At 50.4% G+C, this 13,583-nt stretch overlaps 1 protein-coding gene across 1 annotated transcript; it reads right to left on the minus strand.

Moving 5' to 3' along the window:
- Positions 1 to 1,432: 1,432 nt before the first annotated feature.
- nhsl1a (NHS-like 1a) lies at positions 1,433 to 13,347 on the minus strand. Its single transcript, XM_053417591.1, has 11 exons — positions 12,663 to 13,347; positions 9,083 to 9,193; positions 8,354 to 8,502; positions 7,039 to 7,267; positions 6,816 to 6,947; positions 6,439 to 6,728; positions 5,325 to 6,365; positions 5,146 to 5,252; positions 2,720 to 4,743; positions 2,542 to 2,629; positions 1,433 to 2,069 (listed from the first exon to the last, which is right to left on the minus strand). Exons 1-11 carry the CDS (start codon positions 13,345 to 13,347, stop codon positions 1,433 to 1,435), a joined length of 5,493 nt encoding a protein of 1,830 aa, XP_053273566.1.
- Between the last annotated feature and the right edge of the window lie 236 nt (positions 13,348 to 13,583).

Below are 13,583 nucleotides of genomic sequence, written 5' to 3' on the forward strand. Positions count from 1 at the left end.
CACATTCTATAAACACCTCAGAAACCTCATGAAGAAAGCCTTGAAGCTTTGAAACCATTTGAGAGAACCACTGTGATGTTAGTCCATCAAACCCCCTGAGTTCCCAAAACGTCTCAGACATCTGTAGAAAACCACAGAACCTCCTGGAGAACATCTGGATTTCTGGAACGTCTCGAAGCAGGAGAACATTAGCCATCTGAATCCGTCAGAACCTCCATAACAACGTGAAAACTGTCAAACCTCCGCTGGAACTTCCCCCGAAATATCTTTAAATCTCCTAAAGAACCATGAAATGTGCGGAACAGCTGCTGAACCTCATCACAACCTCTGGAAAATCCCTCTGAAACCTCGTCAGGGCCCGAAGCGGCTTCAGGAACCCGAGGATCCGGATCACACATATTTGCAGCTTCCACCGAACCACCAGCAACCAACACAAGAGAGCGTAACAAACGCACAAACCAGGACCACAGCGCCGCCCAGTGGCCGGGACCGGAGTTTGAAGAGCACGAGACCTTCAAAATAAAAGAGTTCAAACTGTTTTATTAGTATAAAAGTTTTAATGGTGAATAAACAAAACAAATAACTCTGGAAATTGACCTTTATTGTTATTTCTGCCTTGTTTCGTACAGTTTTTTTGATTTACATTGAAATGTTTCTCTTTATTCTCATTTTCTCTTTATCATCTCTGGGATTTCATCTTTAAAGTTAATAGAATAAATCTGAACGTTCCACACAGACGATGATAATGATCCTCAACCTGAATCGTTTACCCCCCCCCCCACACACACACTACTTCAAGAGAGTGAAGAAGAACAGCTGTATTTACAACTGGATCCCTTATTCATTAGAGCGTCAGGCTGAGTAATATCAATAAGATAATTATACATAAACCAGATTATCGTGCAGGTAATCTGATTCCTCATCTTTCTTATTTTCTTTATTTTCTCTCTTTCTATAATTCTGCTTAGCTTCAGTCTCAGATGATGAGTTACATTAAATCTTAAAAAGATTAGAAAGTTGAATAGGTTTGTTTCAGTTCCTCAAACTTTCATCAAGACACTTTCTATATTTACACATAAATACAAACGTAATAAGTTTTTATAGTTATGCTCAAATATTAACTAGAGGGTTTAAAGTTTAAAGATAATTTTTGTGCAAAATCATTTCTACGTCATTATTTCTCATACAGTCTGTAACTACATGATTATTATCGTTTCACATTCATCAGGATTTGATCCGTTTCCTCCAGATGAGAAGACACGTGGAGAAGAACCACTGAGCGGCTGCAGCTCTGTGACGTGTCGACTGGGATTCACATTCAGTTTGATGAAGATCCGGCTCAGGTCCTGGACACGTGGACTGGGACCTGAAGAGAACCTGGACCTGTCGGGACAGTTTCCTCATCAACGTTCACTTCCTGTCAAATCTGCATCTAAAAGGGTTTCAGGAAGTCTTCCTCTCCGACTAGTTCCACTTCGAAAACCTCATCGTCCTCAGCCTCCTCCTCGCTCCCCCCCTCAGATATGGCGGCCATGGGGGCGGCGAAGAGGCGGCAGCGAGCGGCGAAGCGGCGGCTGCTGGAGCAGGGAGGGGTGAGGGAGCGAGGTCGCGAGGAGGAGAGGAAGGAAGAGGAAGAGGAGGAGGTGACGAGGAGGGGATTGTGTCTCAAACAAAACGTCACAGACAAGTTCGTGCAGGGAGACGTGAGAGACGCCATGTCAACGTCATGTGTGTCTGAGGCGTGTGACGAGTTTGTGGGTTTACTGCTGGGCTGGCGTGCTGCTCGTGGCAGTGCCGGCGCCCCCTGGTGGTCAGTAGCAGCGGCAGGAGAAGACACTCTGCGAAGCCGCTCGACAGCAGAGATACGTGAAGACGAATCCAAACGACTCCCTTTCCTCAGTAAGAGCGCCTTGAAGCTCTCGCTTCTCCTCGACCTTTGACCTCTAGATGTTGCAAGTCGGGGGGAGGGGTCAGTGGGGGTCACCGAGGAGGAGGAGGAGGAGGAGGAGGAGGAGGGGTAATGTGTGTCGTCCTCTGAATCTCTTCTTCCAAACATCTTCCTCTTTGACCTGAGACAAACAGAAGAACACGTGGTTTGACTTTGACCTGAGACCAGAAGCTGCTCTTCTCTGTGAATCCAGGCCCGTGGTGGTCACGCAGATGAAGAGCAGGGGACACTGGATGGAACCTTCGACTCTACCAACACAGAGCGACACGAGAGGAAACTAGAGGAACAGAGGAGTTCAGGAAACGAGGGGTTTTCTCTCTGTGGGACAAACCAACAGGTTCTAGTTGTACAATAAGCTAATGAAGACAACTGGGTGCTAATTACTGAACTCTGCCGCGGTCACACCTTCACTCCATCAGCTACACCTTCAGGGACCAATCACATCTTTACCTGCAGCCAAACCCCAGGCCTTCATGCTGTGCCTTCCCATAATGCACTGCTCCACAGCGGCAGAGGGAGAATCAGGCAGATGGGTGAGAACATGGTGGACACGTTGCAGGATGAGCAGTGAGGTGGACAGAGGGTTTTCCTACCTGTGGATGAAGGTGAACAGATCCTCGGTGGTTCGTGGTCGACCAGAGACGAACATCTGATCTGCTGAAACTCTCTCGAACAAATCAGCTGCACACAAAAACAAAGATGGACGTTCATTTAAACTTCTCTGTTGATTGGGTTTTAATATTGAATTTAAATAAGAGGAAGTGATCTCACCGTCCTGAGGTCGTCCGTCCTCCTTCCTCAACCCTGGTTCCTGTATCAGGAGGTCTGGAAGCCACAGCTCCCCCTGCAGGCTGTCACAGGACAGTGCGCTACTGAGGGGGTACCTGCTCTGACCAATCAGAGCACCGGACACTTCCTCCCTTGTTTGCATTTTTCCTTCTCTCATCACATCTTCATCACCAGATGAGGATGAAGATGATGATGAGGATGAAGACGATGAGAGGGAGGGCTCCCTAGTTGATGACATCATAAGCAGTTGCCCCCCTGTCCTCCTTCTCCTCTTCTTCCTTACTTTGTTCTTCATGGAGGACGCCATCATCATCGTTGTCTTCATCACTCTCTCCTCCATCTTGTGATCCTCCTCTTCATCTTCAGCCAGCGACGACCTCATCATCCTCTTGTGAAGAGTTTTCTCGTCCTCATCAAGTCTCGTCCTCGTGATCCGAGGACAACCAGGGTCTGCTGCTCCGGTCCGGGTCGGAGGTCCTGATGACTCCAAGAATCTCCACGCTCCTGAGGTGCCACAGTCCTCCAGAGTACCCACGGTCCCATTGAACGTGAATCTAGAGCCACTGGTGTCTATAATCCCAGTGGGGCTGGAGCTCTGGGTCCATGGCGCACCAGTGACATCCAGAGCGCCACAGGCCTCGGATGCTCCTTCAGACGCCTCCTTCTGATTCTGAGATGCTGAAAGTGGTTTTGTTCTGGAAGAGGTCGATGAAACATCTGGCTTCTCGTGAAGAACCGGTGGTTTCTGCCTCGGAGGGGGGCGGTCAGCTGCAATGATGTCACCAGTAGCTGCGTTTATTGCACGTGTCAACATTTTGTCAGGAGTTGTTCCGACAGCTGTTGTGTATATAAAGTGTTTTGGTGAAGATGCACCAATAGGAAGCTGCGGCTGTTTTTTCTCGAGCCCAGGATAGGACGAGGTGATTTGTCCACCTGGTCCTCGTTGGGCTTCAGGAGATGCCATGAAACCCGGAATGCAAAGGTCGGGCTTCTTCGGCAGCGACGGCTTCTCCGGGGACCGGAGCTCCTTTGGGCTTCGTATCGTTAAGACGTCATTTCTCAGCTGTAAATCACGAACTTCTGAGGAATCTCTATCAGCTGCTCTGTGGCTCAACACGTCTGAATCATTCCGGACGACGTCTTCTCTCTCTGACGTCATTGTCCTGTTTCCTCTGTGAGACTTTTGATTTGTTCGTGACGGAGAACGTGAAGAAGAATCTTTGATGTTTCCTTGTTTCTCTCCAGGCTCAGTTAGCTTAGCATCTGTTGGACGTTGGGTAATTAAGTCGAGAGGGTTTTTGCTGGTACCCTGAGACATGTTGACCCAGGGCATATCAGGACTGGGGACTTGATTGTTAGTTAGCGTAGTGTACAGGTCTGAATCTCTCCTCTCATTGGTCAGGACATCTTGAGCAGTGGTCACCTGAGGTCCAGAGAGTCTCTGGTTGGCCGCTGTGCTACAAATCAAACCTTGTGGGCTCTGAAGAAGAGTGAACGCTGAGTTGTTGAGTGAAATCGTCTCAGTTTTGGTTTGGTTGCAGTTATCATTATCTGATTGAGTGTTAGCTTGGCTAGGAGTGCTAGCTTTAGCCATTGATGCTCTGGGTGTTTTAGCGTCATTGCTAGCAAGGTAATAGACAGCATTTTGTGGTGCATTCCCAGCTAGCTCAACATCAGCATACGCCAGGCTACCAGGATTAGCATGAGCTGACACGTCTTCAGTGGTTTTGTCTTCATTACCTCTGAGGTAATAACCAGTGGTTTGTGATCTGTCCTCCGCTAGCTTCACATCAGTGTTAGCCAAGTTAACATTGGCTAGCACAGGCCTGTCTAGTGGAGGTTCCTTGCTTGGTTGGTTAGCATGAGACCTGTTAGCATTGGCTAGCACAGTGCTACTGAGCAAGGCTCCCTGGGTCCTGATGGAGCGAAGCTTGACCCCCTGCAGAGCCTGGGCGGTGACCAGGGGACAAGTGGGTGTGGCCACGTTGACACGACGGTTCTGAGACCTGATAAGTGATGTTGGGAGGAGGGGGGTCACAGGGGCTGGGGGAAGAGGAGGAGAAGGAGGTGGGGGAGGTGGGGGACAAGATTTAGGAGGAGAGAAGTTTGGTGACGATGACATGAACGGAAGAGCTTGATGAGGCATCTGCCGCATAACGTAGGAGTAGGGCGGGGGGGGAGGACGGGAGGAAAGAGGAAGAGGAGGAGGAGGGGGAGGAGGAGGAAGGGGAGGGGGAGGGGGAGGGGGAGGAAGAGATGAAGGTGGAGGTGGAGAGGCAGGTAGAGAGTGATAGAGAGAAGGAGAATGATGAATTGGGGAGAAGACGAGAGAAGGTGAAAGAGAGAAGGAATCTGGGAGAGGAGGAGGAGGAGGGGGAGGAGGGAGGAGAAGATGTCTGGTAGACGACTCAGAGGAAGTGTAGGAAGAGAGGGAGGAAGTGGAAGAAAAGGACGAGGAGAGCGAGGAAATGAGCGAGGACTTCCTCTCCGGTACGGGAGGTTTTGGCTTTCCTTCCTTCCTGGTCAGCGACAGTGGGAAGGAGGAGGAGGGGGAGGTCGGGGGGAGGGAAAAGGCTCCAGGACTCACTGTGATAGGGGAGGAGGGGGAGAGGGGGGAGGACACAGGTGTGCCAGGTATGGGGGTGTTCGACTGGCTGGAGTATCCACTAGAGGGCGACGCGAGGCGCTGCAGACCAGAAGGAGCAACTGTTTGAGGGTTGAGAGTAAATCTAAGCCCCTCCTCCTCTGAGCCTGGAGACCCGGGGGCAAGGACGTGGGCGACGGGGGGGCTGGGGGGAGGGGAGTCGGCAGAGGTCGCTGTCTGGAGGTTTAAGGGTTCAAAGGTCGTGACCGTCCCGCAGCTCTGACCGCTCTGACGTCTTCCTGTGTGAGTCCGGGGAACCCAGGGGTCGTAGCAGCTCCCCGGGGACGAGGTAGGCGTCCCCTGGGAGGTGTCTTCCAGGCTCTGGGGACGGCCCTGCTGGCGAGGACTGGACAAGGAGCGGGAGGATTTACTACGATTAGGCCGGGGGCGCCGCAGGGAGTCATCACGTAATGGCGGGGGAGGCGGGAGCTTGGACTTGCGGAGGGAGATGCTGTGGGTGATGGAGCGAGAGTTGGAGGAGGAGGTGCTGGATCTTCTTCTCTCACAGTTTAACTCTGAACACGCTGGAGACGAGCGACCAGAGGTGAGGAGGGGGTCAAGGCTCCAACCTCCCCCAGAAACACATCTCGTCTCCTGGCTGACGTCGGCCCACTCGTCCCCGGTCGGACCACTGAGGACGCTGGAACTGGGGGAGAGCGGCTGGTAGCTCCATCTGTTCCCCCTGTACGAACCCCCATCACAGGAGGATTGTGGGTCGCCCTGCTCGTCCAGAGCCTGGTAGCTGAACTCTGAGTTTGTAATGGAGGAGGAGGAGAGGTAGTGGGAGGAGGAAGGAGAGACATGAGGAGTCTCGTTCAGCGGCTCAGCGCTGGGGTACGACCACTCTGGTGCCAGGGGACGGCTAGGAGTGCTGGGAAGAGAGGAGGAGCCGGGGGAGGAGGTGGACAGTGGGACGACTCTGGCTGGGGGGTCAAAGGGCAGCAGAGGCTGCTGGTCGCTGGAGAAACCCTGTAAATCCTGAGACTGCAGAAAGAAACATAATCAGAGTTTTGTCTTCAATGTTTTTAGAAGTTCAAATAATTTCTGCTAAACTGACCTGACAGCAAGACGAGGAGGCGCTGAGCGTCCTGCAGGAGGCGCTGTTACAGCTGGCCTCAGAGCTCAGAGAGGAGTTGGTCGGCAGACTGGGGAGAGGCCCTGGTGAGGGGGAGGAGGTGAGGGAGGCCATGAGGCTGGACATCCCCGCTCCTCTCGGGGCCCGGATCCTTCGCACTGCTGAATCCTTACTGATGTCCTCCGCCTCCTGCTCCTGCTCGGGGGCGGAGCCACAGGAGGACGCAGAGGGAGAGAACTGACCAGGGAGATCAGAGGACGCCAAAGACGAGTCTGGAGACAGAAGGAGGAACTCAGACTTTCATTGATGGAGTGATTGACAGTAGATGTGATGCAGGAGTGAGAGGGTGGAGCTTGTACCCGGCGTACTGCTGACATCATCAGGTATCCCTGTCACAGTCTTGCGGCGGCTCAGGCTTCGGGGGCGGTGGGACAACGAGTCGCAGCTGGACACGGTTCTTCGAAAACTGGCCTGACGATCAAAACTCTCCCCTACAGACGGAGAGAAGAAGAAGAAGAAGAACCTTAGCGTCTCAGCTTTGGGGGAGGAGTCAGGGCTCGAGTCTGGACCTCCCTCCTCTACCTGTTATATTAATGGCCACGATATCAGCGGGGATGGCGTCCGCCTGCCGCCTCATCTTCTCCTCCGGCGTCGGAAGCCGAGATGTCCCCTCCATCTCGAAATAGGCTGTTGGCTCGTTGTCGGGGGGGAAGACATCCCAGCGAGAGGTGACGGGGTTCAGGACCAGCGGGGTCAGAGGTCGAGTGTTGTTCAGGATCAACCTCTCGTCTTCTTCTGATGACGTCGACGACTGAAGACAAAACAACGAGCTTTAACATTCACGACAGTTCAACCAGTCACGAGTCACGTAGATAGCTAACGACGTCGGGTTCATGTTTAACGAGGTTAATGTAATGTAAGGTTTCTGGTTCTGTTCAATTAGCATCTCATTAAACCAGAGTCTAGTTGGACCCAGGTTAACTGAACCTGGTAAAGTCTGGTTTAACCCCAACAGAGCCGATGGTAGAGTTCAACTTAGTGGAATCTACTGAGGTGTGTTCAGGGGGGAGGAGGAGAAAACTCTAGTTCAGTCTAAACTAAACTAGTCTAAACCAAACTAGTCTAGTTTGACCCGAGTTTACCTTTCTCCTCCAAACTGAAAACCTGAAACAAACTGAAAAACAAGACTGAGAGAGGAAGTCCAAGAATCTGGATCTCTGAGGAGAGAGGAGAGAGGAGGTGAGGAGAGAGGAGAGAGGAGAGAGGAGGAGAGGAGGAGAGGAGGAGAGGAGGAGAGGAGGAGAGGAGGAGAGGAGGAGAGGAGAGGTGAAGATAGGAGAGAGGAGGTGAGGAGAGAGGAGGTGAGGAGAGGAGAGAGGAGAGAGGAGAGAGGAGAGGAGGTGAGGAGAGAGGAGGTGAGGAGAGGAGAGGTGAAGAGAGGAGAGAGGAGAGAGGAGAGAGGAGAGAGGAGGTGAGGAGAGAGGAGGTGAGGAGAGGAGAGGAGGAGAGAGGAGAGGAGGTGAAGAGAGGAGAGGAGGTGAAGAGAGGAGAGAGGAGGTGAGGAGAGAGGAGGTGAGGAGAGGAGAGGTGAAGAGAGGAGAGAGGAGAGAGGAGAGGAGGTGAAGATAGGAGGCGATAAAAATGAGGAACAGAAGATAAATCAAAGTGAATCATGTGACACAGAAAATAAATGATAGAATAAATGTGTCATCGTCCCTGTTGGACCAGCAGGTTGCCTGATAATAATATAATAATATGAAAATTTTAATATTTATATGAATAATATGAATATTATTATGAATAATCATTATTTTCATGAGTGAATAGCAGATTTGTGTGCATTTGTTGGTGTATGTGTCTGTGTGTGTGTGTGTGTGTGTGTGTGTGTTTGACTAACCATCTTCCCGCTTTTGTCCTTCCATCCTCTGCGCCTGCTGCCCTCTGATTGGTCCAGGCCAGCAGAGGACAGAGGGGAGGCGGGGCTCTGCTGGCGGCGGTGTGAGCTGGCGTGTTCACTGTAGCCATGCTGAGTCAGCCTGTTCCACACTACACACACACACACACACACACACACACACACGCACACGCACACGCACACACACACAGACACACACAGACATACATTAAAGATAACAGAAGGGAAAAAGCATCATATGATCAATAGTTAGTAAGAGTTTATCAATCAATCAACATTACATGTAAAGTATCACAGAGAGGAAATAAAAACCTAAAATCTATGAATCAGGTTTAAGATAAAGATGCTGACTGTCAATCATCAATCAATTAATGAATCCATCACTTAATTAATCCAGAATGAAATGATATCAGAGCAGATGAGCAGCTTGTGGAGGAGGTGACATGTGACACTGCAGCGGCTGTGATGCAGTCTGCAGCAGAGTGTGTGTGTGTGTGTGTGTGTGTGTGTGGGTGTGTGTGTGTGTGTGTGTGGGTGTGTGCTGCAGCTGGCTCTTCCTCAGTATTAAACAATGAGATCAGTCGATTAAACATCTAGTCAGTAATGAATTAATTTCTAATAATTACTTTTATTTCCATAATCAATTTTAATATTGAAATGATGAATTGAAAACACACTCTCACAGGAAGCAGTCGACCTTTGACCTCTCACCTCGCAGATCGTCCACGCTGCCCGAGCGTCTCTTCCCCGGGATGAAGACCAGACCCTGCTGAGGCTTCTGGGTAGTGTAGTGAACGGACCACTTACTGTCCCTGTCCCCTGCTGCAGAGACACAAACACAGTTCAGACACACACACACACACACACACACAGTGATGATTAGTGGTGCAGCACTCTTCCTCAAGGTGACTTCAGACCCACACAGCTCTAGATGCTTTTATTTTGAAGGAGCAGCACCACTATTGTCACCATTTTATCCTGCATGTTGCCTTGCTAGCTGTTTTATTTTGAAAGCCACAGCTCCCTTGTTTCCTTCCCTTCCTGCCGGCCCCCTGTCCTGACCTGTCACACCCTGTCTCCTCGTTCAACATCACTTTGATTCTTTTTGTGAACTGAACTTTAGAATTAGAGATTTTCAGCCTGATCCTGTGATGGACCTTTGGAGGAGCTGACATTGGGTGAGGGGCGGAGTTTAACCTGAAGAGCCGTCGAATCACAGGGGCCGACATACAGTGACCAACAACCAGTCACACCTACGACCAATCAGGTCTCCAGTGAAGCTGAGTGAGCTCTGTTGGACCCACAGAACCTTCTGGAGCTCCAATGAAACCTGAAGGGTCACAAACGAGCCTCAGACGAGATGCTTCAGTCACGACTTCAAGGTCAAAGAACCCAAAAGATTCCTGAACTTTGTCTACAGAAGAATCTCAAGCTCCTCAAATAGACCCAGGGTTCTTGAGAAGCCACAGAAGATCCTGCAGGAGAGCCAAGTGGTTTTTAAAGAGATCCCCAGGTGGGTTCTCTGAGTCCTGGAGCTGTCATGAGAAGTACCAGACATAAACAATCTCAGAGAAAGATCCAGGGTCTTGGAAAAGGTACCAAGACCAGTTGAAGACACTCCCTGTGGAGACCACCAGGTGTGGAAGGGCTTATCCAGGTCTAAGTCTCTGGAGCTTCAGCTGGTTCCATGTCTCTATGTTGAGAACCTCACTTGTGTCTTTGAGAAGGTCTTCTTCTCCTTGGGAAGGCTCCAGGCTTCGGTGAGGAGGTCCCAGTGCTTGAGGGGTTCTTTGTTAGGTACATGGAGTCCTTCAGCTGGTTCCATGGATCCTTGTTTGGCACCGGAGAGGAAAAGGTTCCTTGAGAAGGTTCCTTGAGAAGGTTCCTTGAGGCCTGAGGTCTTTGAGGTGGTTCCACGTCTCCTCGAGGAGGCTAACAGACGGTTGCTATAGTTACCTACTGTCTAAAACATCGTAAGCCATAATTTGACAAAGAGGTGGAACCGTAAACCAGTGATGAGTCCTGTCAGCCAATCAGATGGCAGGGTTATGTGATGTCATGAGAACTATATGATAATATGAACACTCTCTCTCTACAAGTACAAGTGATGCTCGCTCGCCCGGAACAAACATCATCCCACTCACCTCGAGTCTTGTTCAGAAACCTGAGGACGGATTTGATCGCAGCTCCGATCAGAACCATGATGACACACACACAGACACACACAGACACACACAGAGACACACACTCCTGAGGCTGCAGCAGACAGAGAGAGAGTGAGAGGGTGGGCGAGCAGCAGCAGCAGTAATGCAGCTCGACTCACTGCGACGCCTCTCTCTCCTCCCACTTCTCTCTCTCTCTCTCCAGCCTCTGTTTCTATGCTGCTCACACAGACACACACATCCACCCACCACACACAGACACACACAGAGTTTTGGCAAGAGGCCAGCAGCTGTGTGTGTCCTTTGTGTGTGTGACCAGGTGATGAAGGTTACCCCGATGCTGCATTAAAACACACACACACACACACACACACACACACACACACACACACACACACACACACACACACACACACACACACACACACACACACACACACACACACACACACACACACACACTTTGTAGATGAAGGGGATGAAGAAAGAGAATTTAAAGTGTGAGTGTAGTCCTCTGTGTTTCTCTCAGTTCTTGTGTCTCTATCTATGTGAGGACCTCACAGTGGAGATGAAATCCTCCTCTTGATAATTAATAAACACGCGTGTCTCTGACGTGTTGGAGATAAAAATCTTTGAAACAGAAACTCGTCCTTTAACTTTGAACGGGATGTGTTTTTATTATTTATTGAATCGTTGTTTCACTGTCCCTTCAAACGCTAACAGACGGAACTCGTTGTCAAGACACTGTCGGTTGTTTTATAAAGTTTCTTCCGCTTATTATAGTTTTTTATCTTATGTTTGAGTATTTTTCTTAAATGTCAATAAGTAAACTTTTATCTTCTAAAACAAACGATGTATATTATCTTCTTAAACTCTACCTTATAATAAAATGTCTTGTCCTGTCGGTTTAATAAGAACATCTTATTATACATCCTTAATATCATCGGCCCTAAACATCCCCATTAATCGAGTGAAGACATGTTGTGACCTTCATCAGCACCAGTGACAAACTGGGACAGAGCCAGTGGGAAGTGTGTCGACTATGTGGGCCAGTGGAGCAGCTCATTACTTCAGTTAACGACTGACAGTCCGTCGCTCTGTCTTCACCTCGCCACACGTTAATTAGTTGGATTAATTAGACAGGAAGTAGGCCGCGCCACCATCATGTCACACTGTGAGTAAATTTAGCTGAAACACTCGGAGCACAAACGTTCTGATTTGTTCCTGCTGTCCAATCAGAAACAGGAGCAGAGTCACGTGTCAACCACCAGTCGCCAATCAGAGAGCAGGAAGGCAGAAGGGGCGGGATCCAGGTGCGGGTCAGGGGGGCGGAGTTGAAGCGAACAGGAAGCAGCTGCTGCCGAAGCCTGTTCATCTGCCGTTAGAGGAATTAGCTATTAGCGTAGCGTATGGAGCTGAGGCTAATCCCTTCTCTAACACACACACACACACAAACGCACACACACAAACGCACACACACAAACATACTCACACACACACACACACACACACACACACACACTCACACACACACACACGTAAGAGCAGAGAGCGTCTGATTTCATCTTCTCATTAAAACATGAAGAACTTTGAGGAAGCAGACATAAACTCTTGTTAATAATCATTGATGTTATTGATGAAACCTGTAGCTCTGAGTCAGGGCCCAACCAGGCTAACTGGGGCCAAATTCAAGACCAAACTAGACTGAAGCTGAATAAACAACAGGACCAACCGAGTCCGTCAGTCTACCAGGACCATCAAGACCAAAACAGGGTTCTAATGACCATTCAGGACCCAACAGAGCCAAACAGGACACTTGGGATCATTCAAGACTTAATTGAGTAAATCAGGGCTATTTAGAACCATCCAGGGTCAAACTGGGTCACACAGGCGTAGCATGTAGGACTGAGGACCAAACTGAGCCAAATTAGGATCAACCATGACTCTGCAGTGCCAAATCAAACCAGCTAGGATCAGCTGGACTAAGAGTAACCAGGTCATTAATCATTAATTCATGGTCCAGCTACAGGGGACCATTCAGGACCCGGAGGTCGTTGGGGCAGGGGCGTCAGAGTTCTTGCAATAATGGTTCAAAAAGTTCTACCAGTACCCATGATCCTTAGCAGTACCTCTGTGTAGAAGGGGCGTGGTTTGGGTGGCTTCCAGCCTGGAGCTCCTCCCTTGACGCCGTCTGAAGCATAAGAAGTTGGTCCTGCGCCTCCTGCTGGGCTGATACTGGTACTGCGGCGGCACCGCTGGTTCCCTGAAGGGGGGCAGGGCGCCGTGAGAGGACGGGAAGGACATGGTGTAGCCGGGGCGGGGTTCAGGTGTGGGGGGACATGAGCTTGTTCGGCAGCGCTGGGTGAGGATGGGGCACGTAGGGCGCTGCGACTGAAGGGGTGCGGTCTGTGGGTGGGGTTTTCCATAGATCTCTGGAGCAAGGAATAGTTTCCCATGAGCCTCTGGGGTAAAGGAAGGGTGGATGTGGGGGCGTGCTGGGAGTTGCTGGGCGTGGTGCCAGGGACTGTTGCCGGAGTAGAGAAGTTGGGGGGGCTGGTGCTTCCTGTCACCTGTAGGGGACCCCGGCCTGTCGGCGACGCCCCCTGTATTCATCCGCCAGACGGCGTCGTGGTGCTGGTGGATCTTGGCGCTGAGCAGGCGGCGGCGCAGGCTGCCCTCTGTCTTTGGTTGCAGGGCGGCCATCTTGCGAGGAAGAAGCTCATCTAGCTCTTCATCGGGACCCGGGTTCCAACAGCGCGACGCCACACCAGGCCCCGCCCCCTCGCCACTCAGACACTCCACATACGAAATCATTCTGTCCTGAGAGGTGATTCGCTGTGTGGTGACGGGTTCCGCCCTCAGAACAGATCACAGACGAATCACAACGCTCCTCTTCATCAGAAAATGTGTTTTCTTCTAAATAAATGTCATAACAGGAAACAAGCTATTTTCTTAATCTGTAAAGAAATAGTGTTGAGTTCCTCCTTCAAGATCCAATAATCCAATAAGTAATTCAAAAATAAAAGTAAAAAAATCCATCAGTCCTTTGA

This window comes from Pleuronectes platessa, chromosome 24, assembly GCF_947347685.1.
Source record: "Pleuronectes platessa chromosome 24, fPlePla1.1, whole genome shotgun sequence".
Taxonomy (NCBI): domain Eukaryota; kingdom Metazoa; phylum Chordata; class Actinopteri; order Pleuronectiformes; family Pleuronectidae; genus Pleuronectes; species Pleuronectes platessa.